This window comes from Aegilops tauschii, chromosome 6, assembly GCF_002575655.3.
Source record: "Aegilops tauschii subsp. strangulata cultivar AL8/78 chromosome 6, Aet v6.0, whole genome shotgun sequence".
NCBI lineage: Eukaryota > Viridiplantae > Streptophyta > Magnoliopsida > Poales > Poaceae > Aegilops > Aegilops tauschii.
The window spans coordinates 83,148,876-83,173,908 of record NC_053040.3 but is presented as its reverse complement, the minus strand read 5'-3'; the positions used below and the strand labels follow the sequence as shown (position 1 = coordinate 83,173,908).

Below are 25,033 nucleotides of genomic sequence, written 5' to 3'. Positions count from 1 at the left end.
ACAGGAAAAAAAGAGAGGAGAAAGAAGGCCACCAACAATTGGTGCCACCTTTCAATGGCATACTCTCATGCCACCAACAATTTGCTTCATCGGGGATACAATCATGAATATATTACCTTTTGTAAATTAGCACAGCAATATATAACTGGCCAGTTCCAACAATACCAGCAATAATTGCTGTTCTTTCAATGTCAGCAATAGTTGTTGCTGATCATCTCAGCGTTTGCGTGCATGGGACTGTACAAAGATGAGTTGCATGCACATGCAGATCGATCTGGCAAGTACACAAAATGATCGACTAGCTTTGTGCGGCATTAACTCACACTCTGCAAATCCGGCGCCAGACTTTGGCCTCTCCTTCACACTTAACTGCCACCGAATGCATGCAGCTCGGCCTATATAAGCATGGCACTGCATCACCTTAATCTCCACCCACTGCTCCCTCTCCATCACCAACCATCTTTTCGAAGCAACCCATTCCGCAATGGGGGCTCTGCCTCGGGGTCTACTGCTCCTCGGCGTTTGCGCCGTCCTGGTGGCGGCCGTGCTCGCCGATGCATCACCTGCGTCGTCGATGGTCGTCGGCTTGGCCAAGTGCGCCGACTGCACCAGGAAGAACATGAAGGCTGAGGCTGCTTTCGCGGGTAAGAAAGATGATGTGCATGCTTCAACCATGTCATTTTGCTGGGCAATTTTATTGGTAGAATATCTAACTCTGCACTTCACTTGATTGATTTCTTCAGGCCTTCAGGTGGCTGTGAAGTGCAAGAACGCCGACGGCGAGTACGAGACCAAGGCCGTCGGCGCGGTGGACAAGTCCGGCGCGTTCGGCGTGCCCCTCGGCGCCGACCTCCTCCGCGAGGACGGCGAGCTGAAGCAGGACTGCTTCGCGCAGCTCCACAGCGCGCCCGACCACCCATGCCCCGGGCAGGAGCCGTCCATGATCGTCCGGCAATCCGCCGACGGCGCCGAGAAGAAGGGCTTCGTCGCCGTCCCCGGCGAGGTGCACTACTCCTCCCAGGAGTGCGCGTCGGCGTTCCTCTGCCACTTCTTCCACAAGAAGCACCTCTTCCACAAGAAGCCCGCCTTGGTCGTCCCTCACCTCAAGAAGAAGGCCATCGTGATCCCGCACATCCACAAGAAGCCCATCGTGATCCCGCACATCCACAAGAAACCGGCGCCGGTGCCGGTGCCGGAGTACAAGCCGCCGACGCCCACCCCGGTGTACACGCACCCGAAGCCCGTGCCAGAATACAAGCCGCCGACGCCGGTGTACCCGCACCCGGCACCGATCTACCACCCTCCTGCCGCAGATCAGAAGGCCGCTCTGAATCCGGAGACTGACCCTCAGCTCTTCAAGAAGCTCCTCCACAAGAAGCCCATCGTGATCCCGCACTTACCAATCGTGATCCCTCACTTCCACAAGAAACCGGCGCCGGTGCCGGTGCCGGAGTACAAGCCACCGACGCCCACCCCGGTGTACACGCACCCGACGCCGGTGCCAGAGTACAAGCCACCGACTCCGGTGTACCCGCACCCGTCGCCGATCTACCACCCTCCTGCCGCCGATCAGAAGACGGCTCAGGACCCGGAGACGGACCCCCAGCTCTTCAAGAAGCTCCTCCATAAGAAGCCCATCGTGATCCCGCACTTCCACAAGAAGCCAGCGCCGGTGCCGGAGTACAAGCCGCCAACACCCACCCCCGTGTACACGCACCCGACGCCCGTGCCGGAGCACAAGCCGCCGACGCCGGTGTACACGCACCCGACACCGATCTACCACCCTCCTGCTGACCAGAAGACGGTGCAAGACCCGGAGACGGACCCTCAGCTCTTCAAGAAGCTCCTGCCGTTCATCAAGAAGAACCCATTCTTCAAGAAGTTCCCCCCTGCCAAGGAGGATACCAAGCCATAGAGGATTGGTGCGACCTGAAGTCCTTTGCCTATTTCAGTATCCATGGCCGTGTTGATTCCTGCAGTTTCTTTTTTCTTTTAAGGGAAATGTTGATCCCCGGTAATCTCGAACTTTTTTTTGCAGGTGTGGTAGTAGTCTTGAACTTGCTACAAATAAACCTATGTTGAAATGAGTTATATATATATTGGCCGAGTTGGAACTACCTTAAATTATCATATATATTTTTTTATAAATTTTATTTTATTTGCTCCAAATCGTTATCAAAAGAGAAACAAGGTTTCTAGTGCATAGGTAGGTGCACATGACGATTTCAAACCAAAACCATAAAAAAGGGTAAACTGGCAACAGTTTGAAAAAAAAAGCCTAGGTGTTGGAGGACCGATCCGAAGACTAAACCACAATTTATCTAGGGTAAACACCTCTCGATCGATTGTTCGTATTGTTGAAGAATGGACACACCGTAAACTAAAATGCTCCACTTCGGTCGACCGAGAATCATATTTGGATGATTGCATGTGCAGTTTACGCCCAAATGTTTCATACAACATAAATGTATTAAAATGTGAGAATAATATCAAAAATCAGGCTAAATACTAGTCACAAGACCAATCCTCAACCTCGTCAATGTTATCATCACCGATCACATATTGTTCATATTTATTTTGTAGTGGCACAACATTTGGTGAATTTTCAGTGTTAACAACAGACAATCTTCACCTTCTGCAATTTAATCAAGTCTAATTACAACAGGGCAAAATCAACGCTTTATTGCAGAAATTATCCATAAATTATATAGATTAGCTCACTTAGCCATCGTTTCGCTGGAGCAGAATTCTCATCGGAGTTGCCACCCATGCTTCTATGCTTCTGCTTTCGATCGTCACCGGCATTTGTTGTAGTCAAAACTTGACTAGTCAAAACTCTGTCAGTTCGTCTCCAGGGCACACGTGGCACGCCAAGGCTATATATCGCCCATTGCAAGACATAGTTCTGTCTCGCCTTTAGCAATCCCGTGAACCGGCTGATCCATTAATGAAGACGGAGAGCATCAATCGTTATCAGAGAACATGGTTTGTGGAAGATCCTTGGTAGACCGGTTTTGGGAAGACTCGAGGCCATTATTTATGTTTTTTTTTCCTTAGTCGATTCTCCTAGTTTCTTATCGCGCTTTTCTTTGTATGCTTTTTTTAACGGGTCTCTCGGTTTTTTCTTTTTTCCTTTGGATTTTTCTGTTGGTTTTCAATGGCTTTCTTTGATTTTCATTTTTTTGTGTTTCTTTACCAGTTTTCTTTGGTTTTTAAGTTTTTTTACCTTTACCTTTTTTCTTTTTTAAAAAGTCTACTTTTTTCGTAATTATTGTACCTTTCTGATATACATCAAAAAAACTTTTCTATAAATTTTTAATATTTTTCAAATATGTGATTAACATTTTTTCCAAATATATGTTTTGATGTCTATTTTTTCATATGCACTTAAAAAGTTTCAAGTACATGATTAACACTTTTTTAAATATGTGTTTTGATGTCTAATTTTTTCCATAAACATTCTACATTTTCTATATAAATCTCAAAGATTTTTTATGCATGTTTAATATTTTTGAAATACATGTTTACATCATTTTGTTGAATGTGTGTTAAACATTTTTAAAATACAAGGTGAAACATTGTTTTGAATTATATGAAAAATTTAATCTACATGATTTTTTACATTGGATAGACAGTTTTTTAAAAATGTCGGGAACGCATTTTTTGAAAAGCATGAAGATTTTTGAAAATGTAACACACATTTTCTTGTTTGGTACAACTGTTTTTAATTATATTGAATTATCTCTACTCCTAATCTCTACTCTTAATGAAGCAGTTGGTAGCCTGGTACGCCGGTTTATTTTTCGTCCGGTTTTATTTCCTCCCACCTCCCACCACCCCCGTACCTCTGGTTTTATCTATCTATCTAAAAAACACTCAAACAAAAAAACATATCGGGGCTCCTTCTCTCCTGAACGAGATCCCAATCTTCTCCTCCTCGTCTCCCGAGGAGACGCAACCGCCGCCACCAGTCGCGGATCACCAAGATGCCGCCACCTCCACCACCACCGCCGGCGCCTCGGATACGTCGCGGATCACTAGGACGAGATCCCAAGCCGATGTTCCTCCTTTCCCGGACAGGACGCAACAGCCAACGCCGAACCGGTCAGGGCATCTTCAACAGTTTGTATGTTAGCTTGTTGGTAAAATATGCCATGTCATCAACCAACACCTTAACATACAACAACTCCAATGAGTTGTATCTAGTTTGCCCAATAAGATGTGAGATAATAAATAAGGTGTTCTCTCATTCTACATTGGAGCTTTGTGCAAGGGGTGTTGGTTCATGTACATACAACCTTCCTCTTTTTCCTCATTTATTGTATGGCACATCATCAAAAATCCCATGTGGCAAAGTCTACCAACAACTATCTTGCAACCATTGAAGATGCCCTCAGACGCTGGCGACGCCACAGCCGTCGCGGATCACCAGGACGCCGCTGGTGCCTCGGATACGTCGCGGATCACCAGGATGCGACTGTCGCGGATCAGGAACACCAAGACGTCGCCGCCTTAGCTCGCCGGGTTGTTTCTCCACGCCGCAGCCGCTGACCCCGACAATTCCTCCCCGTCAAAGTCGTGCCCGTCTCCCATTCACTCGTCCTCGAGTTCAATTCGACAAAGAAGAACAATAAATGATGTCGAGGAGCAATGGCGCATGGCTTCTGTGCGGCGGCGCTTGAAGCCTTGGGCTGCAGGTCATTGACGGCGATGCAACCACATGCTGTTCATCGGCTGGCGCGGCGGCAGGTCATGTTCGGCATCACGAACACCTTCGTTGGCCTACCAGTGGGCAGGTCGGGGCCTACAGGATGCCGCAGCAGCCGACGAGGTTGCCTGGGTGTTGATGAAGGAAATATGCCCTAGAGGCAATAATAAAGTTATTATTTATTTCCTTATATCATGATAAATGTTTATTATTCATGCTAGAATTGTATTAACCGGAAACATAATACATGTGTGAATACATAGACAAACAGAGTGTCACTAGTATGCCTCTACTTGACTAGCTCGTTAATCAAAGATGGTTATGTTTCCTAGCCATAGACATAAGTTGTCATTTGATTAACGAGATCACCTCATTAGGAGAATGACGTGATTGACTTGACCCATTCCGTTAGCTTAGCACCCGATCGTTTAGTATGTTGCTATTGCTTTCTTCATGACTTATACATGTTCCTCTGACTATGAGATTATGCAACTCCCGTTTACCGGAGGAACACTTTGTGTGCTACCAAACGTCACAACGTAAATGGGTGATTATAAAGGTGCTCTAAAGGTGTCTCCAAAGGTACTTGTTGGGTTGGCGTATTTCGAGATTAGGATTTGTCACTCCGATTGTCGGAGAGGTATCTCTGGGCCCACTCGGTAACGCACATCACTATAAGCCTTGCAAGCATTGTGACTAATAAGTTAGTTGCGGGATGATGTGTTACGGAACGAGTAAATAGACTTTCCGGTAACGAGATTGAACTAGGTATCGAGATACCGACGATCGAATCTCGGGCAAGTAACATACTGATGACAAAGGGAACAACGTATGTTGTTATGCGATCTGACCGATAAAGATCTTCGTAGAATATGTGGGAGCCAATATGGGCATCCAGGTCCCGCTATTGGTTATTGACCGGAGACGTGTCTCGGTCATGTCTACATAGTTCTCGAACCCGTAGGGTCCGCACGCTTAAAGTTACGATGACAGTTTTATTATGAGTTTATGTATGTTGATGTACCGAAGGAGTTTGGAGTCCCGGATGAGATCGGGGACATGACGAGGAGTCTCGAAATGGTCGAGATGTAAAGATCGATATATTGGACGACTATATTCGGACTTCGGAAAGGTTCCGAGTGATTCGGGTATTTTTCGGAGTACCGGAGAGTTACGCGAATATGTATTGGGCCTTATTGGGCCATACGGGAAAGAAGAAAAAGGGCCTCAAGGGTGGCCGCACCCCTCCCCTTGGTCTGGTCCGAATTGGACTAGGGAAGGGGGGCGCCCCCTTCCTTCCTTCTCTTTTTCCCTTCCTCTTTTCCTATTCCATATGGGAGGTGGAATCCTACTAGGACTAGGGAGTCCTAGTAGGACTCCACACTTGGTGCGCCCCCTCCTAGGGCCGGCCTCCTCCTCCCTTGCTCCTTTATATACGGGGGCAAGGGGGCACCCCAGAGACAACAATTGATCCTTGAGATCTTTTAGCCGTGTGCGGTGCACCCCTCCACCAAATTACACCTCGATAATATCATTGCGGAGCTTAGGCGAAGCCCTGCGTCGGTAGAACATCATCATCGTCACCACGGCGTCGTGCTGACGAAACTCTCCCTCAACACTCGGCTGGATCGGAGTTCGAGGGACGTCATCGAGCTGGACGTGTGTAGAACTCGGAGGTGCCGTGCGTTCGGTACTTGATCGGTCGGATCGTGAAGACGTACGACTACATCAACCGCGTTGTGATAACGCTTCCGCTGTCGGTCTACGAGGGTACGTGGACAACACTCTCCCCTCTCGTTGCTATGCATCACCATGATCTTGAGTGTGCGTAGGAATTTTTTTGAAATTACTAAGTTCCCCAACAGTGGTATCCGAGCCTGGTTTTATGCGCTGATGCTATGCACGAGTAGAACACAAGTGATTTGTGGGCGATATAAGTCATACTGCTTACCAGCATGTCATACTTTGGTTCAGCGGTATTGTGAGATGAAGCGGCCCGGACCGACATTACGCGTACGCTTACGCGAGACTGGTTTCACCGTTCGGAGCACTCGTTGCTTAAAGGTGACTGACGGGTGTCTGTCTCTCTCACTTTAGTTGAACCGAGTGTGGCTACGCCCGGTCCTTGCGAAGGTTAAAACAGCACCAACTTGACAAACTATCGTTGTGGTTTTGATGCGTAGGTAAGAACGGTTCTTGCTAAGCCCGTAGCAGCCACGTAAAACTTGCAACAACAAAGTAGAGGACGTCTAACTTGTTTTTGCAGGGCATGTTGTCATGTGATATGGTCAAGACATGATGTGATATAATGTGTTGTATGAGATGATCATGTTTTGTAACCGAGTTATCGGCAACTGGCAGGAGCCATATGATTGTCGCTTTATTGTATGAGATGCAATCGCCATGTAATAGTTTTACTTTATCACTAAGCGGTAGTGATAGTCGTAAAAGCAATAAGTTGGCGTGACGACAACGATGCTACGATGGAGATCAAGGTGTCGCGCCGGTGACGATGGTGATCATGACGGTGCTTCGGAGATGGAGATCACAAGCACGGTGCTTCGGAGATGGAGATCACAAGCACAAGATGATGATGGCCATATCATATCACTTATATTGATTGCATGTGATGTTAATCCTTTATGCATCTTATCTTGCTTTGATTGACGGTAGCATTATAAGATGATCTCTCACTAAAATTTCAAGATAAAAGTGTTCTCCCTGAGTATGCACCGTTGCAAAAGTTCTTCGTGCTGAGCCACCACGTGTTAATCGGGTGTGATAGGCTCTATGTTCAAATACAACGGGTGCAAAATAGTTGCACACGCGGAATACTCAGGTTAAACTTGACCAGCCTAGCATAAACAGATATGGCCTCGGAACACAGAGACCGAAAGGTCGAGCGTGAATCATATAGTAGATATGATCAACATAGTGATGTTCACCATTGAAACTACTCCATCTCACGTGTTAATCGGACATGGTTTAGTTGCTTTGGATCACGTAATCACTTAGATGATTAGAGAGATGTCTATCTAAGTGGGAGTTCTTAAGTAATATGATTAATTGAACTTAAATTTATCATGAACTTAGTCCTGATAGTATTTTGCAAATTATGTTGTAGATCAATAGCTCGCGTTGTTGCTTCCCTGTGTTTATTTTTTGTTCCTAGAGAAAAATTATGTTGAAAGATGTTAGTAGCAAAGATGCGGATTGGATCCGTGATCTGAGGATTATCCTCATTGCTGCACAGGAAAATTATGTCCTTGATGCACCGCTAGGTGACAGACCTATTGCAGGAGCAGATGCTGACGTTATGAACGTTTGGTAGCTCAATATGATGACTACTTGATAGTTTAGTGCACCATGCTTAACGGCTTAGAATCGGGACTTCAAAGACGTTTTGAACGTCATGGACCATATGAGATGTTCCAGGAGTTGAAGTTAATATTTCAAGCAAATACCCGAGTTGAGAGATATGAAATCTCCAACAAGTTCTATAGCAAAAAGATGGAGGAGAATCGCTCAACTAGTGAGCATGTGCTCAGATTGTCTGGGTACTACAATCGCTTGAATCAAGTGGGAGTTTATCTTCCAGATAAAATAGTGATTGACAGAATTCTCTAGTCACCATCACCAAGTTAGTAGAACTTCGTGATGAACTATGGTATGCAAGGGATGACGAAAGTAATTCCCGAGCTCTTCGTGATGCTGAAATCGACGAAGGTAGAAATCAAGAAAAACATCAAGTGTTGATGGTTGACGAGACCACTTCAAGTGTTGATGGTTGACGAGACCGCTAGTTTCAAGAAAAGGGCAAAGGGAAAAAGGGGAACTTCAAAAAGAACGGCAAGCAAGTTGCTGCTCAAGTGAAGAAGCCTAAGTCTGGTCCTAAGCCTGAGACTAAGTGCTTCTACTGCAAAGGGACTGGTCACTGGAAGCGGAACTACCCCAACTATTTGGTGGATAAGAAGGATGGCAAAGTGAACAAAGGTATATTTGATATACAGATTATTGATGTGTACTTTACTAGTGTTTATAGCAATCCCTCGGTAATTGATACTGGTTCAGTTGCTAAGAGTAGTAACTCGAAACGGGAGTTGCAGAATAAACAGAGACTAGTAAAAGTGAACAAAGGTATATTTGATATACAGATTATTGATGTGTACTTTACTAGTGTTTATAGCAACCCCTCGGTAATTGATACTGGTTCAGTTGCTAAAGAGTAGTAACTCAAAAACGGGAGTTGCAGAATAAACAGAGACTAGTAAAAGGCGAGGTGACGATGTGTGTTGGAAGTAGTTCCAAGATTGATATGATCATCATCGCACACTCCCTGTACTTTCGGGATTAGTGTTGAAACTAAATAAGTGTTATTTGGTGTTTGCGTTGAGCATGAATATGATCTGATCATGTTTATTGCAATACGGTTATTCATTTAAGTTAGAGAACAATTGTTGTTCTGTTTACATGAATAAAACCTTAATGGTCATACACACCAACGAAAATGGTTTGTTGGATCTCGATCGTAGTGATACACATATTCATAATATTGAAGCCAAAAGATGCAAAGTTAATAATGATAGTGCAACTTATTTGTGGTACTGCCGTTTAGGTCATATTGGTGTAAAGCGCATGAAGAAACTCCATACTGATGGGATTTTGGAATCACTTGATTATGAATCACTTGATGCTTGCGAACCGTGCCTCATGGGCAAGATGACTAAAACGCCATTCTCCGGAACTATGGAGAGAGCAACAGATTTGTTGGAAATCATACATACAGATGTATGTGGTCCGATGAATATTGAGGCTCGTAGCAGGTATCATTATTTTCTGACCTTCACAGACGATTTGAGCAGATATGGGTATATCTACTTGATGAAACACAAAGTCTGAAACATTTGAAAAGTTCAAAGAATTTCAGAGTGAAGTGGAGAATCATTGTAACAAGAAAATAAAAGTTTCTACGATATGATCGCAGAGGTAAAATATTTGAGTTACGAGTTTGGCCTTCAGTTAAAACAATGTGAAATAGTTTCAGTACTCACGCCACCTGGAACACCACAGTGTAATGGTGTGTCCGAACGTCATAACCGTACTTTATTGGATATAGTGCAATCTATGATGTCTCTTACCAATTTACCACTATCGTTTTGGGTTATGCATTAGAGACAGCTACATTCACGTTAAATAGGGCACCATCAAAATCCGTTGAGACGACGCCTTATGAACTGTGGTTTGGCAAGAAACCAAAGTTGTCGTTTCTTAAAATTTTGGGGTTGCGATGCTTATGTGAAAAAATTTCATCCTGATAAGCTCAAACCCAAATCGGAGAAATGTGTCTTCATAGGATACCCAAAGGAGACAGTTGGGTACACCTTCTATCACAGATCCGAAGGCAAGACATTCGTTGCTAAGTATGGATCCTTTCTAGAGAAGGAGTTTCTCTCGAAAGATGTGAGTGGGAGGAAAGTAGAACTTGATGAGGTAACTGTACCTGCTCCCTTATTGGATCACAGAAATCTGTTCCTGTGACTTCTACACCAATTAGTGAGGAAGTTAATGATGATGATCATGTAACTTCAGATCAAGTTACTACCAAACCTCGTAGGTAAACCAGAGTAAGATCCGCACCAGAGTGGTACGGTAATCCTGTTCTGGAGGTTATGTTACTAGACCATGACGAACCTACAAACTATGAAGAAGCGATGGTGAGCCCAGATTCCGCAAAATGGCTTGAGGCCATGAAATCTGAGATGAGATCCATGTATGAGAACAAACTGTGGACTTTGGTTGACTTGCCCGATGATCGGCAAGCAATTGAGAATAAATGGATTGTCAAGAGGAAGACGGACGCTGATAGTAGTATCACTATCTACAAAGCTAGAATTGTCGCAAAAAGGTTTTCGACAAGTTCAAGATGTTGACTACGATGAGAGTTTCTCACTCGTATCTATGCTTAAGTCTGTCCGAATCATGTTAGCAATTGCTGCATTTTATGAAATCTGGCAAAGGGATAAACAAAACTGCATTCCTTGATGGATTTATTAAAGAAGAGTTGTATATGATACAACCAGAAGGTTTTGTCAATCCTGAAGGTGCTAACAAAATATGCAAGCTCCAGCGATCCATCAATGGACTGGTGCAAGCATCTCGGAGTTGGAATATACGCTTTGATAAGTTGATCAAAGCATATAGTTGTATACAGACTTGCGGTGAAGCCTGTATTTACAAGAAAGTGAGTGGGAGCACTACAGCATTTCTGATAAGTATATGTGAATGAAATATTGTTGATCGGAAATAATGTAGAATTATTCTGCAAAGCATAAAGGAGTGTTTGAAAGGAGTTTTTCAAAGATAGACCTCGGTGAAGCTGCTTACATATTGAGCATCAATATCTATAGAGATAGATGAAGACGCTTGATAAGTTTTTCAATGAGTACATACCTTAACAAGATTTTGAAGTAGTTCAAAATAGAACAGTCAAAGAAAAGAGTTCTTGCCTGTGTTACAAGGTGTGAAATTGAGTAAAGACTCAAAGCCCGACCACGGCAAAAGATAGAAAGAGAATGAAAGTCATTCCCTATGCCTTGGCCATAGGTTCTATAAAGTATGCCATGCTGTGTACCAGATCTATTGTATACCCTACACTGATTTTGGCAAGGGAGTACAATAGTGATCTAGGAGTAGATCACTGGACAGCGGTCAAAATTATCCTTACTGGAATAAGGATATGTTTCTCGATTATGGAAGTGACAAAAGGCTCGTCGTAAAAGGTTACGTCGATGCAAGTTTTGACACTAATCTAGATGACTCTAAGTATCGGTCTAGATACATATTGGAAGTGGGAGCAATTAGCTAGAGTAGCTCCATGCAGAGCATTGTAGAATAGAAATTTGCAAAATACTTACGGATCTGAATGTGACAGACCCGTTGACTAAAATTATCTCACAAGCAAAACATGATCACACCTTAGTACTCTTTGGGTGTTAATCACATAGCGATGTGAACTAGATTACTGACTCTAGTAAACCCTTTGGGTGATGGTCACATGACGATGTGAACCATGGGTGTTAATCACATGGTGATGTGAACTATTCATGTTAAATCACATGGCGATGTGAACTAGATTATTGACTCTAGTGCAAGTGGGAGACTGAAGGAAATATGCCCTAGAGGCAATAATAAAGTTATTATTTATTTCCTTATATCATGATAAATTTTTATTATTCATGCTAGAATTGTATTAACCGGAAACATAATACATGTGTGAATACATAGACAAACAGAGTGTCACTAGTATGCCTCTACTTGACTAGCTCGTTAATCAAAGATGGTTATGTTTCCTAGCCATAGACATAAGTTGTCATTTGATTAACGAGATCACCTCATTAGGAGAATGACGTGATTGACTTGACCCATTCCGTTAGCTTAGCACCCGATCGTTTAGTATGTTGCTATTGCTTTCTTCATGACTTATACATGTTCCTCTGACTATGAGATTATGCAACTCCCGTTTACCGGAGGAACACTTTGTGTGCTACCAAACGTCACAACGTAAATGGGTGATTATAAAGGTGCTCTAAAGGTGTCTCCAAAGGTACTTGTTGGGTTGGCGTATTTCGAGATTAGGATTTGTCACTCCGATTGTCGGAGAGGTATCTCTGGGCCCACTCGGTAACGCACATCACTATAAGCCTTGCAAGCATTGTGACTAATAAGTTAGTTGCGGGATGATGTGTTACGGAACGAGTAAAGAGACTTGCCGGTAACGAGATTGAACTAGGTATCGAGATACCGACGATCGAATCTCGGGCAAGTAACATACTGATGACAAAGGGAACAACGTATGTTGTTATGCGGTCTGACCGATAAAGATCTTCGTAGAATATGTGGGAGCCAATATGGGCATCCAGGTCCCGCTATTGGTTATTGACCGGAGACGTGTCTCGGTCATGTCTACATAGTTCTCGAACCCGTAGGGTCCGCACGCTTAAAGTTACGATGACAGTTTTATTATGAGTTTATGTATGTTGATGTACCGAAGGAGTTCGGAGTCCCGGATGAGATCGGGGACATGACGAGGAGTCTCGAAATGGTCGAGACGTAAAGATCGATATATTGGACGACAAATTCGGACTTCGTAAAGGTTCCGAGTGATTCGGGTATTTTTCGGAGTACCGGAGAGTTACGGGAATACGTATTGGGCCTTATTGGGCCATACGGGAAAGAAGAAAAAGGGCCTCAAGGGTGGCCGCACCCCTCCCCTTGGTCTGGTCCGAATTGGACTAGGGAAGGGGGGCGCCCCCTTCCTTCCTTCTCTTTTTCCCTTCCTTTTTTCCTATTCCATATGGGAGGTGGAATCCTACTAGGACTAGGGAGTCCTAGTAGGACTCCACACTTGGTGCGCCCCCTCCTAGGGCCGGCCTCCTCCTCCCTTGCTCCTTTATATACGGGGGCAAGGGGGCACCCCAGAGACACAACAATTGATCCTTGAGATCTTTTAGCCGTGTGCGGTGTCCCCCCTCCACCAAATTACACCTCGATAATATCATTGCGGAGCTTAGGCGAAGCCCTGCGTCGGTAGAACATCATCATCGTCACCACACCGTCATGCTGATGAAACTCTCTCTCAACACTCGGCTGGATCGGAGTTCGAGGGACGTCATCGAGCTGAACGTGTGTAGAACTCGGAGGTGCCGTGCGTTCGGTACTTGATCGGTCGGATCGTGAAGACGTACGACTACATCAACCGCGTTGTGATAACGCTTCCGCTGTCGGTCTACGAGGGTACGTGGACAACACTCTCCCCTCTCGTTGCTATGCATCACCATGATCTTGCGTGTGCGTAGGAATTTTTTTGAAATTACTACGTTCCCCAACAGTTGATGCGGGGGTTGGTGAAGGGGGCTTCCCGTCTGGCCCAGGGGTGCGGCAACCCGCACACTCCGTTGGGAAACGGCCGCCCAAAGCGGACGAGTGTGTTGAGTTAATTGCACAGAAGTACCACAATTGGGGCATCACATGCAGATTGGTACCACGATTGCTAATTTTTGCATGTCAGTACCATGATTGCTTCAGGTATTTTCAAATAAGGCTAAAACGCGTATTTATACGCATTGACGCTCGATCCGACAGCTCGGGCCCACCCGTCAGGTGCCATGCTGGCCAATCGGCGCGTGCCCGCGCGCTGACTAGGACGAGCCGGTGCGCTGCTGCTCTCCAACCCGGTCCGGTCGCACCAGCTCGCCCCCGCCACACCTCCTCTCCTCACTCGCTCGAACCCTAGTCTATGGCGTCGGCGACTCCGGCAGGCGGCGGCGAGGGCGTCCACGGCGGCGGTGAGATGCCTTCTGGCCTCCTAGCGGAACGGCTGGCGTCGACGGCGATGGCGGCGACAACTCCAGCTCCGCGTACTCGACCGACGACGAGGAGGAGTCGATGTTACTCAGCATGGAGCAGCGGTTGCGGTTGGCGTAGCAGTGGGTGGCGAACCCTAGCAGCAGCCATCAGTTGACGCATGGACTTGGCGGCGTGCTGTAAGTACCCTTGTCCTCCTCCTGCTCTGGTTTACCCAATTGGGGATTTTTAGGGTTTGTTCATCTTCTTGTTTATCCAGTTGGGGATTAGGGTTTGTCCAATTGTAGTGACTAGTATAGGACAATTACAGTAACCTAGTAACTAAGTGTATTGCACTCTCAAATTAGTTCAATTACAGTAACAATTTGGGATTATGACCTTGTCTTTTTCCTTGATTTTGCTATTGTGCTGAAGTAGTAAAGTACATTGTTCTGTACTGTAAATATTAGACTTACAGGTTACTTTAGTAGCATTGTTCTGTGCTGAAATAGCATCTGTAATAGTAGAGTTAATAGTAAATATTAGACTTACAGGTTACTCTAAATTGTTCTGTACTGTACTGTTGCTCTCCAAATTAAGAGTAATTATAATGAATACATGAAATTTAATTTGTTCTGTAGTTTGGATGAAGACATTTGGCAAGTAAGGATCCATTTTGATGCAAGAGAACCATTGGAGATGAAGCTGTGTGGTTCAGATATTACTTATCTGAATTTGGTTGCAGTGATGGAAACCTAAGGATTTAATGCATATGATTGTTTGTATCACATTGAAAATCCATCTTTAGGAGAGAAAGGGCTGGATTTGGTAGACAGTCATGCAGAATTACAGAAGATAAAGAGGAAGATCCAGGACAAATTGGTGCTTGATTTGCTAGTCAGGGCTTGTCCACCCCCTGATACTGATTTTGAGTTGCAGCAATGTGAAATGCCAGAGTTGTCCACTGTGGTGTACCAAGAGCCTGTTGTTTTCGATCTAAGTGAGCCTCCTGTCTTAGCTGTTGATCAGCAAGGAGTAGTTTTTGAGAGTCAATGTAGCAACTCTAGCACACCTCATCCTGCTGGTGTTTGCACACAAGAAAGCAAGAATGCAACAGCCAAGTTGAAAGCAGTTTTGGAAGAAGAAGAAGAGGGATATCAAGGATTTGAGGCATATGAGGACAGTGATGCTAATGCCTCTGATGAGGATGCTCAAATTGGAAATGACCATCATTACATGGGTGATGATGAAGATGTAGAGGTGGAAGAGGGAAAGAGACAGAGAGAGCTAGAAGTACAAGAGGAAGAATCAGATGATGAGCAATCAGAAGAGGAAGAAATACTGCATTATGAGGGTGACACTGAAGTTGAGGAACCATTTGAGGTAGAGGAAGATAGGACTTTTGAAGAAGAAGAAGAAACTATAGTTGAACCTGTGAAGAAGAAGCAGAAGCTACCAGTTAGAAGAGGACCGACAACTAGGTCACATTGTAGTAAGCTACCAGAGGTTGAACCTGATTTCAGACCATCATCAGATGAAGAAGAGAAGGGGTTGTTGAGGGAGAGTGATGATGATGGTCTTGAGCCAGCCTCTTTTGTCCTACCAAAGAAAAGGAAGAGTAGGGCAAAGAAAAGGCCTGCTAGGAAGTGGTACAATGAGAGAATGGAGCAACCACATGAGCAACTGTGTATGAAGTTGTGTTTTAGGGATCAGCGTCAATTCAAAGATGCTTTGTTGAATTTGCACATCACTCAGGCCAGGAATTTTAAGTATCACAGGAATTCAGATCAGAGGATAATTGTTGAGTGTCCAGATAAACAATGCCAGTTCTTTATGGTGGCAGCAGTTATAAAAGGGGAGAAAACCTTTGTAATTAAGAAGATGAGACTGGAGCACACTTGCCCTAGTACCACTGAGACCACCAGGGTTAGTGCTAAGTGGCTAGCACAGAAATATGAGCATCTCTTCAGATCTGATATAACTACTGGTATTCAGACAATAATTGATGCATGCATGGAAAAATATGGTGTAGATGTGCCCAAGTGCATGGTATATAGGGCAAAGAACATAGCTATTGAAGCTGTCTTAGGAGATCACAAGAAGCAATATCCTAGGCTTAAAGACTATGCTCAAACTGTCATGGACACAAACCCTGGGAGTAGAGTAATAGTCACTACTGTTACTCCAGTACCAAATGCAAAAATACCCCACCCAGGCCCAAGATTCCATGCCATGTTCTTTTGCCTGAATGGAGCAAGGGAGGGGTTTCTCAATGGGTGTAGGCCATTCATTGGTTAGTTCCTGAACCTTGTGCACCATTTACATATTGTAGAGTACTCCATATTGTATATCACTTGAATGTATTTAATGTTTGGAAATGTTGATTATGCAGGTGTTGATGGATGCTTCATTAAGCTCACTACAGGAGCTCAACTCCTTGTTGCCACTGGTAGAGATGGCAACAACAACATATATCCACTGGCATTTGGCATAGTTGGACAAGAGGACACACCTAGTTGGTGTTGGTTTCTACACCAACTGAAAATTTGCCTAGGTGGAGAAGTGGGCAAGTTTGGACCTTATACTATAATGTCAGATAGACAAAAGGTATGTGTTTGCACATTTCATTTTGTTTTGCACAAGTGTTAACAGTAGCTAAGAGTTTCATTGGTGCATATTTATTTACCTTGTAGCTTAGACTTGTTAATTGTTTGTGTCAGGGGTTATTGAATGCAGTGAATGCTGTCTTTCCAAATTGCAACCAAAGATTCTGCCTTAGGCATTTATATGCAAATTTCCAGAATGCTGGGTTTAGGGGTGAAGATCTTAAGAAGTGCATGGATAATGCTAGCTATGCCTACAATGAACACAAATTTAATATTGCAATGAATGATCTTAGAGCTGAAAGTGAGGAAGCTTGGGAGTGGCTTACTGCAATACCAAAAAAAACATGGGCAAGGCATGCATTTGACACAAACTGCAAGACTGACTTGGTAGTGAACAACTTGTCTGAGGTGTTCAACAAGTACATTCTAGATGTTAGGAGAAAACCTATAAGGACAATGTGTGATGGGATAAAAGATAAGCAGATGGTGAGGTGGCATAGGAACAGAGAGAGTGTAAAGGCAGCAAGATGGGATATAACACCTCATTACAGTGAGAAGCTAGAGGTTGAGAAGGAGAGGGCCAGATATTGCAAGCCAATACAGGCAGGGGTCAACTTATCGCAAGTTACAAGTGGGCAGCAAACACATGCTGTCAACCTGGAACTTGAGACTTGTGGATGCAGGAAGTGGGACCTTAGTGGCATACCTTGCAACCATGCCATCTCTGCAATAAACAAGGCTAAAAGGAAACCAGAGGATTATGTCAGCAAATTCTTCAAGAAAGATTTTTATGCTGCAGCTTATGAACCAATGATCTTTCCTGTGCCTGGTGAGCATGATTGGACAAGGACCCCTGGTCCAGACATAGAACCACCTGCATTCAAAATCAAGAGAGGAAGAAAGAAAGAAAAGAGGATCAAGGGCAAATTTGAAGTACCAAATCCAAAAGACACTTCAAGAATGGGGACCATAACATGTGGCAATTGTGGTCTCCAAGGGCATAGGTACACAAACTGTCTTAAACAGTTGAAGCCTGAGCTAGCTTTGAGGAAGAATAAGCATGTGGTAATAATTTTTCACCTTGAAATATACAAATCTTTCCTTTATTTCTTGTACATTTCTTTCTAGCATTATTAACTATTTTCCTTTTCTTTGTAAGGCTACTCCAAGTAACTCACAGCCAACAACTGCTGGTCCTTCTACTACAACAACAGCAAGACAGCCAAGAGCTGCTGCCAGAGGAGCTGCCAGAGGAAGAGGAGCTGCTACTTCTACTACACCACCACCATCTGGAAGAGGAAGAGGAGCTGCTACTTCTACTACACCACCACCATCTGGAAGAGGAGCTGGCAGAGGAAGAGGAGCTGGAAGAGGTGCTCCAAGGCCATTCAGTGCCCCCAGGCAATATGCTGACATTCCTACTGATGGTACACACACTGGATGGATGTCCTACTTCACTGCTAGCAGAGGAAGAGGAGCCATGTAATTTGAAATGATGTGGTGTTATTTTGGTTGAACTTGATGCTCATGTTGATGTGTTGTTGCCACTTGAGGTGGTTATCTGAATGTGGAACTTGAGGTGGTTATTGTAATGTTGAACTTGAGGTGGTTATCTGAATGTGGAACTTGAGGTGGTTATTGTAATGTTGAACTTGAGGTGGAGTACCAGTATTTGCAAAGCAGTAACACATTTTCAGTTACTTGTTTCAAATCAGTACCAATACTGCTGCTAGTTGTTGCATGTCAGTACCAATATTGGGGCATCACATAACATGCAGTACCACATTTGGGGATTCTGACATGTGGGACAGGTACCTCTCCTACTATTAAAGTGACAACACAAGATCTCAGATTTGGGAACGAAACTAGGGTTCGTCCACGCAGTGTCCATTTGGAGCGCAGCAAAGGAGAAGAAGGAGAAATCTCAGCGTGGAGGCGCTGACTGGGGCCGGCGATGGAGAGAGAGATGTCATGGTCGTCCAGTGCCGGGTCCGCTCCCGGATTTCGTCGAGCTGCAGGAAGGAGGGGGGAGGAGGCGCGCTCGCCGGTGCGCTACCGCGAGCTCCCAATGGCATACGAGCCTCCAGTGATGTGCCACTGCTCACCTCCGAGGAAGGCGCCAAGATGGATCTCCTGGAGCAGGCAGAACCCTGGTAGGAGGTACTATAGCTGCGTGGATGCTATGGTGAGTGTTGTTTTTTTTTGCCTAATTTCCTTCCTTTTTCTTCTGTGCAGTAGTATGTGAAATGATATATTTTTGGAAATTTGTTTCTGCATCTTAATAGCACGGTGGCTGTGGATTTGTGCAATGGCATGATGATCCATTGCCCACATTCTGGAGTGAGCTCATTGGGGATCTACGTGATGAAGTATGGAGGCTTAAAGGTGCAACTGTTGCTAGAGAGGAAGATCAATTTCCAATGCTGACTCCAAGTGAAGATGATGGCACAAGGGAGGCCATGTTTCTGTCTCTGCAAACTCAACTCAGAGAGAAGAATGCAGAGATTGTAGGGATTAGGGCCAAATTTCACAATGTGTTGTTTCTTTTCACTATATTTGTGCTTGGGTTAGTTGCAGGCAAGATATTAAGTTAGTTAGTTGGTTTAGTTGCAGCCAATCTAAATGCAATGTACTGTCTGGTTTAGTTGCTCTAGTTTAAGCCAAGTTGTAATGGATCAAGTGTTAATGGATCAGTGAAGTTATCTTCTGATGCAATGAGATTTAGTCAGTCTTGTTCCTCTTTTATTTTGTATGACATGAGTGGTTTGTTGCAACATTGTCATAATGTATCATCATCAACATATCCTTCTACATAATCAGCATATCCATACATAATAAGAAACTGATCACATTAGTTTCTGGAGTTCAACTCATTATAGCCATACATAACCATTGTTCACAATACATAGAGGAGTTCAACTTCAAATGCATAGTTCATCCTTTTCTCACAAAAGGATGAATAGCATAACTACTACATACATACACAACCATAGTTCACCATTAGTACAAGCATACAATACACAACCTTAGTTCCTAGATGCTAGGTCATTACACAACCATCATTCCCAAAAGGTCAGCAATGCCACTAATCTCATTTTCATCTTCTTCACTTCTCCAAGATGGCCTGAATCCCCCTGAACTTCTCCTTCAACTTTTCATTCTGAAACTCTAACTGCCACTTCTCTTCAATATGCTTTTCATTTCCCTTAAGCAGATCAGCAACCTGAAGCTTCAACTCTAGCTTCTCTTGGGTGAGCTTCTCCTGACATTTTGTTAGCTCTGCATTCTTCAGCTCCAAATTCATACTAGCTTCAGTAAGCACTTGCTTCTCTTTCATTTTGTTCAACTTCAAGTTTTGAATGACTGTTGCTTGAGCTCTTGTCAGGTTGAGCAGCAGCTCATACTTCAGAGTAAGTTTCTGGGTCTCTTCATCTTTCTTTGCCATCTCACTTGCCATCTGTGCCTTCATATCATCAATCAGTTCTTTTCTTACCTCCTGCTGATATGTAATGGCAGACTGCAGATGTCTGAAATCCACCACCTTATCTTCCTGGAAGTTCATCAGCTCATGCACATCTTGGACTAGCTTGTCATAGTTGGCATCCAGCTTGTTCTTCTCTTCTGTCAGATGGTGGATAGTGAAAAAACTTTCAAGATTGTCATTCACCCTAGCAGTTTTGGCATCTTCAACCATTGCCCATAGCTTCAACAATGCATTCTGCATTGTTGGGGGCCACTGGTGATCAACCCATTCAACAAAGCCACAATTGCTACCTGCCTGCAAAAACAACAACAACACCAACACAGTTCATACAACAAGTAATTACACAAGATAACTGCAGTTGCCAAAAAGAATATCTAAATTTAGCATCAGACCACTACATTTAACAAGAGGAGCAGCCACTTGAGTAGCTGACTGACTAGGTTAGTTATCATTTTTAAGCTACTCTAGTACCACTATTAACCAAAATTACTATGCCATTGTACTCCAGCAAAATATACTCATGCTTGACCTAAATAAGCTACTCTAATGCCACTATGAACCAAAATGTTGACAGCAAGGAGAGTACTCCAGCAAACAGAGTTCAATATGGCACTGACAAAGTAAGAATTTTTTTTTACTATGCCTACAATCCATACCGGCTGTGCACATGCTAAAAACCGCCTGCCTGTGTCTGTTCCTTCAAAGGCAACAAGCCTCTCAGATGCCATACCGTGCTTCTCACATGGAGACATCACATCCAGCTCAAGCCCCTTGTAATCTGGATCTTCAAGGCTGAAAGGGACCTGCAGAAGCTCGCACAAAGACAATGGGCAAATCAAAACCTACCAAAATCAACCAAATCAAGAAATCCCAAATCTGTAACCCTAACCCTAAGCTCACTGTACTGACCTCGTTGAGACCGTCTGTGGAGGAAGAATGCATGTACGGGAGGCTAGACTGGTCGTCGCTGCTTTCGTCCTCCAAAACCATGGCGTCGGCGGGGCGGTGCGGCGGCCGGCAGTCGGGACGCAGGCGGCGGCGACGGAGGAAACGAGTGAGGAGAGGAGGAGGGGAGGGGAATGGTGCGGCGGGGGCGAGCTGGTGCGACCGGACCGGGTTGGAGAGCAGCAGCGCACCGGATCGTCCTAGTCAGCGCGCGGGCACGCGCCGATTGGCCAGCGTGGCACCTGACGGGTGGGCCCGAGCTGTCGGATCGAGCGTCAATACGTATAAATACGCGTTTTAGCCTTATTTGAAAAAACCTGGAGCAATCATGGTACTGACATGCAAAAATTAGCAATCGTGGTACCAATCTGCATGTGATGCCCCAATTGTGGTACTTCTGTGCAATTAACTCGAGTGTGTTTGAGTCATGACAACGAGGTACAGCTGCCGTGGCCCCAGCCGGATGCTCACTGCCTCCACGCCATGAGGATGTATGCATCCGGAGAAGCTGCCGCGGCTGCTTATGCCCTAGCCGGATGCGCCCCCGCTGATTTTCTAACAGGTGTTGCCCCGTCTCTTTGCAATCCTTCCCATATATTTTGATTTTGATCAGCAGTTGTGCCTGCAAAAGCCTATCAAACTAACCTCTGCAAAGACAATGGAGAGGACGTGGAAGCCCCCCAGCGATAAATTCTTTCCCAGAGCCAGGTACTCGGTACTCCAAATCCATTTTCTTAATGGGTGGTTGTTGATAGAACATCCACACTTTTTAGTATCTTACAGTATCAATTATTTTAGATGTTGTCCGTGACCAATCATATTATGTTATAATTTTTCATCGTCATGGAGCCTTTCCCTCAAATCTGGAGCAAATAACTATACATTAGCCACTAATATGGTTACCTTCGAACAAGTTATACTGATGTGTCATGTTTTTCAGAAAAGCTAAATACTTATTTGCCTGGGTGTACTTTCTCAAGTTTGTTTGCCTGTTTTCTATTCTAATTTCTCCTTTTGTGCAAGTGTTACCAATCATTTTTTTATTTACCCGTCGTTGGTAAGTAGCACTTGACACGAGTGGCAAGCCGAGCGAATTTTCTTCGTCAAAATCTGATCTAAAGCGGTGGCTTTTACTCTCCAGATGACCAGATCTAATAGTTGATTAGGTTTTGTCTCATGTTGTTTTTTTTTGTGGCTACACGGTATCAAAAGGAGGGACAAATCGCTGAAGAAATCGTGACCCACTCTTTCGTTGGTTGTGCCTATGGTGTTCAAATTATGAGTAAGGATTAATTTTTCAGAAACAAAGCCATTCAGATTATACATGCACCCGGCATTAGTGAATTCATTATGGACGAATTGGTAGAGCAGATCCTTGCAAGTGGTACCACATACAAGTTTATGCTTATAATTCAACCATTTACTGGATGGCTACATGCCTTGATGCATATGATTGAAGGACATATTCTCCAGTAAGTTACAAATTGAACACTATTTGCGTTTCAATGTGTATGACACGTTTCTTGTTCAGACTGATTTCAATATATAAAGTTTGCATCTAATTTTAACAATAATATCTTATTGCTCTCATTTATTTGTTGTCTTTTCAGATTGAATATTTTCTTCATATACTCCACTTTATGTTTTGTGTATAACTGTTACCTGAACTTTCACTTGGTTATTTGCTTGCGCATTTATTTGGACAGGAAAGGAAGCTTGGATTTTTTTTCTCTCTCTACATATGCAGAATCATGTGAATGTACGTATCTCATAAGTAAATCCAACAAAGATTGATTGAATTTTCGGATGGTTTCCATGTGCAAGTTATAGCAATTTATAAGTCTCAGGAACAGCTTGTAATGTTTAAACTAAATGTTAACTATTTTTATCCTCTTCTGTGGCAATACTAGAGATGTTCTTCCGGTAAAAGAAAGTACAAGATATGTTCCTATCTTATTCTCTCCTCTCTGTGTGAAATACTAATTTCGTATTATTATTTGCAGACTCAAAAGCATTAATGTGGCAATGTGACCCTAATAGTGATCGTTGTGAGTAGGGAATATCCTCTTAGATTTAATTATGCACTAGGGAAAATAGAAACAATCTAGAAGTCTTTGTTTAGTACCATACCATAAACCTCACTGATACTGAATTATTAAGGTGCACTAGCTACTGGTAGAACCAATACTTTGTGGTCCCTTCATTTCCCCATCTTGTGTTCACACGATTCAGTAAAAATTCCTTTTGGGTGTTTCCTGCCAAACTGACGAAATAAATTCAAGCTTAGGATTGTACTTGCACATGTAGCAACGTTTGTAAATTCAAAAAACGGAAGCAAAATCCACCTGCTGATTCGGGGAACAAAATGCATCTGCTGACATGTAATTATTTTTTGCGGTAACTTGCAGTTGAGGAGGGCCACCGCTCCCAATGAGGGCCACCGCAAGGTAAAGTCATGTCCCTGTTCCATCAAGTTCAGCCCAGTCCATATTCTTCAAACCAATTTGGCATGATTCATCATTGGTCGCATGGTGTTCTTGTAATCTGAAATTGGATGTCAATTGCTAATTACTATGGTCCAGTTAAGATTTTTTTGTTACGGTAGCCCGCTTTCGCTTCCATGACATGTTTTACGCACGGGAAATCTTAGGTTGTGTTATTTTTTTCGAAATTTGTTCTTCATCTAGGATCTCGCAGATATGTGTCCTGGTCGTCCAAGTATAAGTGCATGCATGATTACTTAGTACATGTTGAGGATTGACATTTTATCCGAGTAGGACCATATCTGGGATTGTGTCTTCACCTACTGACCCACTTCCTCCCTCCAACCTCACTTCCGAGGTTAATTTTTGACTCGCTGACCGGGGCGTTTTCTAGGAGTTTCTGTGTACTCCTAATTGCTTAGTTAAGTCATTGGTTGGTGTCCTAATTTCTTTGTATATGTATCTGAAGGAGTTCCTAGAATCCTGTTGGGCGATCCTTCATGGTTGCGTCAGATAATTACAAACTTTTCGGGAACTCAATTAAGGTAAGTGTCCACTGAAGCCTCACATTCTCGTAAAAAACAATAGGGATGTGTTGGCATATCGTACAACTGGGTTTACTTAAATTCAATTCCACCCCACCTTACGATGTATTGTTGTTTGATGTGTGATTACCTTCTCACGGTTCAAAGAAAGGGGGCATATTTTGTCGATGTTCACATGGTAGACCAGTTAAATCTAGCAACCGGAGCGACAATTTAATCATCTGGGAACTCCATAAATGGACATAAAGATGAGAAAAGTGTTGTATCGTCAAGCGTGTCTCACAATAGAGTAAGTGGTTTTGAGGTTGTTGAGAATATAAATACCTGGGGAAATTTTAAGCTCTTGCTTTCTTACGAGACAAATGATATTCCATATGGAAGTGATTCTGAGAATTGCAGGGCCACTCAGTCCTACAGTGGTGGACGGAGCCTCCGATGCGGAGGAGTGCAAGGGCGATACTGTCCGTGAAGAAGAAGCGGGGGGTGGCGGGGAAGCAGCACTATGCATCGTCCTCTGCCGAACCGGCCTCCATGATGTCGTGGCTGCAGCCCCAGCACCACAGTACACATGCTACTCGGTCTCGCTAATCCGTCTCCATCTTGATCGGGATTGCGCTGATTTGAGGGTGTGTGCCGGGAGGGATCCTTACTGTGCTTTTGTGTAGATTAATTTTTTTAGCTCCTTTCCTCTCGTTTGTGATATTGCGGCTGTACGGCCCTCGTTTTGGTGAAAGAAAAGGAGCTTGCTTTGTTGATTTTAGGCACGATGTACGTTCTGCCATGTATTAGTTGATAAGTTACTTCTCTTTGTAGGGCTACCACTTCAATGAAAATTTCTCCGAATCTTGATTTTAGCTACTTCTGCGGGTTCCTGCTGCAGACCCTTTTCGCTACCATGTCAGTTCAATATTATCTTGATA

The 25,033-nt window shown here is 44.0% G+C and overlaps 2 protein-coding genes across 2 annotated transcripts; one reads left to right on the top strand and one right to left on the bottom strand.

Moving 5' to 3' along the window:
- Positions 1-409: 409 nt before the first annotated feature.
- LOC109733026 (uncharacterized) lies at positions 410-2,124 on the top strand. The gene is made up of 2 exons (XM_020292229.3): positions 410-644; positions 744-2,124. Exons 1-2 carry the CDS (start codon positions 485-487, stop codon positions 1,913-1,915), a joined length of 1,332 nt encoding a protein of 443 aa, XP_020147818.1. The 5' UTR covers positions 410-484; the 3' UTR covers positions 1,916-2,124.
- A 17,531-nt stretch (positions 2,125-19,655) lies between these two features.
- Positions 19,656-21,491, bottom strand: LOC109732984 (uncharacterized). The gene is made up of 3 exons (XM_020292191.4): positions 21,050-21,491; positions 20,797-20,943; positions 19,656-20,434 (listed from the first exon to the last, which is right to left on the bottom strand). Exons 1-3 carry the CDS (start codon positions 21,128-21,130, stop codon positions 19,763-19,765), a joined length of 900 nt encoding a protein of 299 aa, XP_020147780.1. The 5' UTR covers positions 21,131-21,491; the 3' UTR covers positions 19,656-19,762.
- Between the last annotated feature and the right edge of the window lie 3,542 nt (positions 21,492-25,033).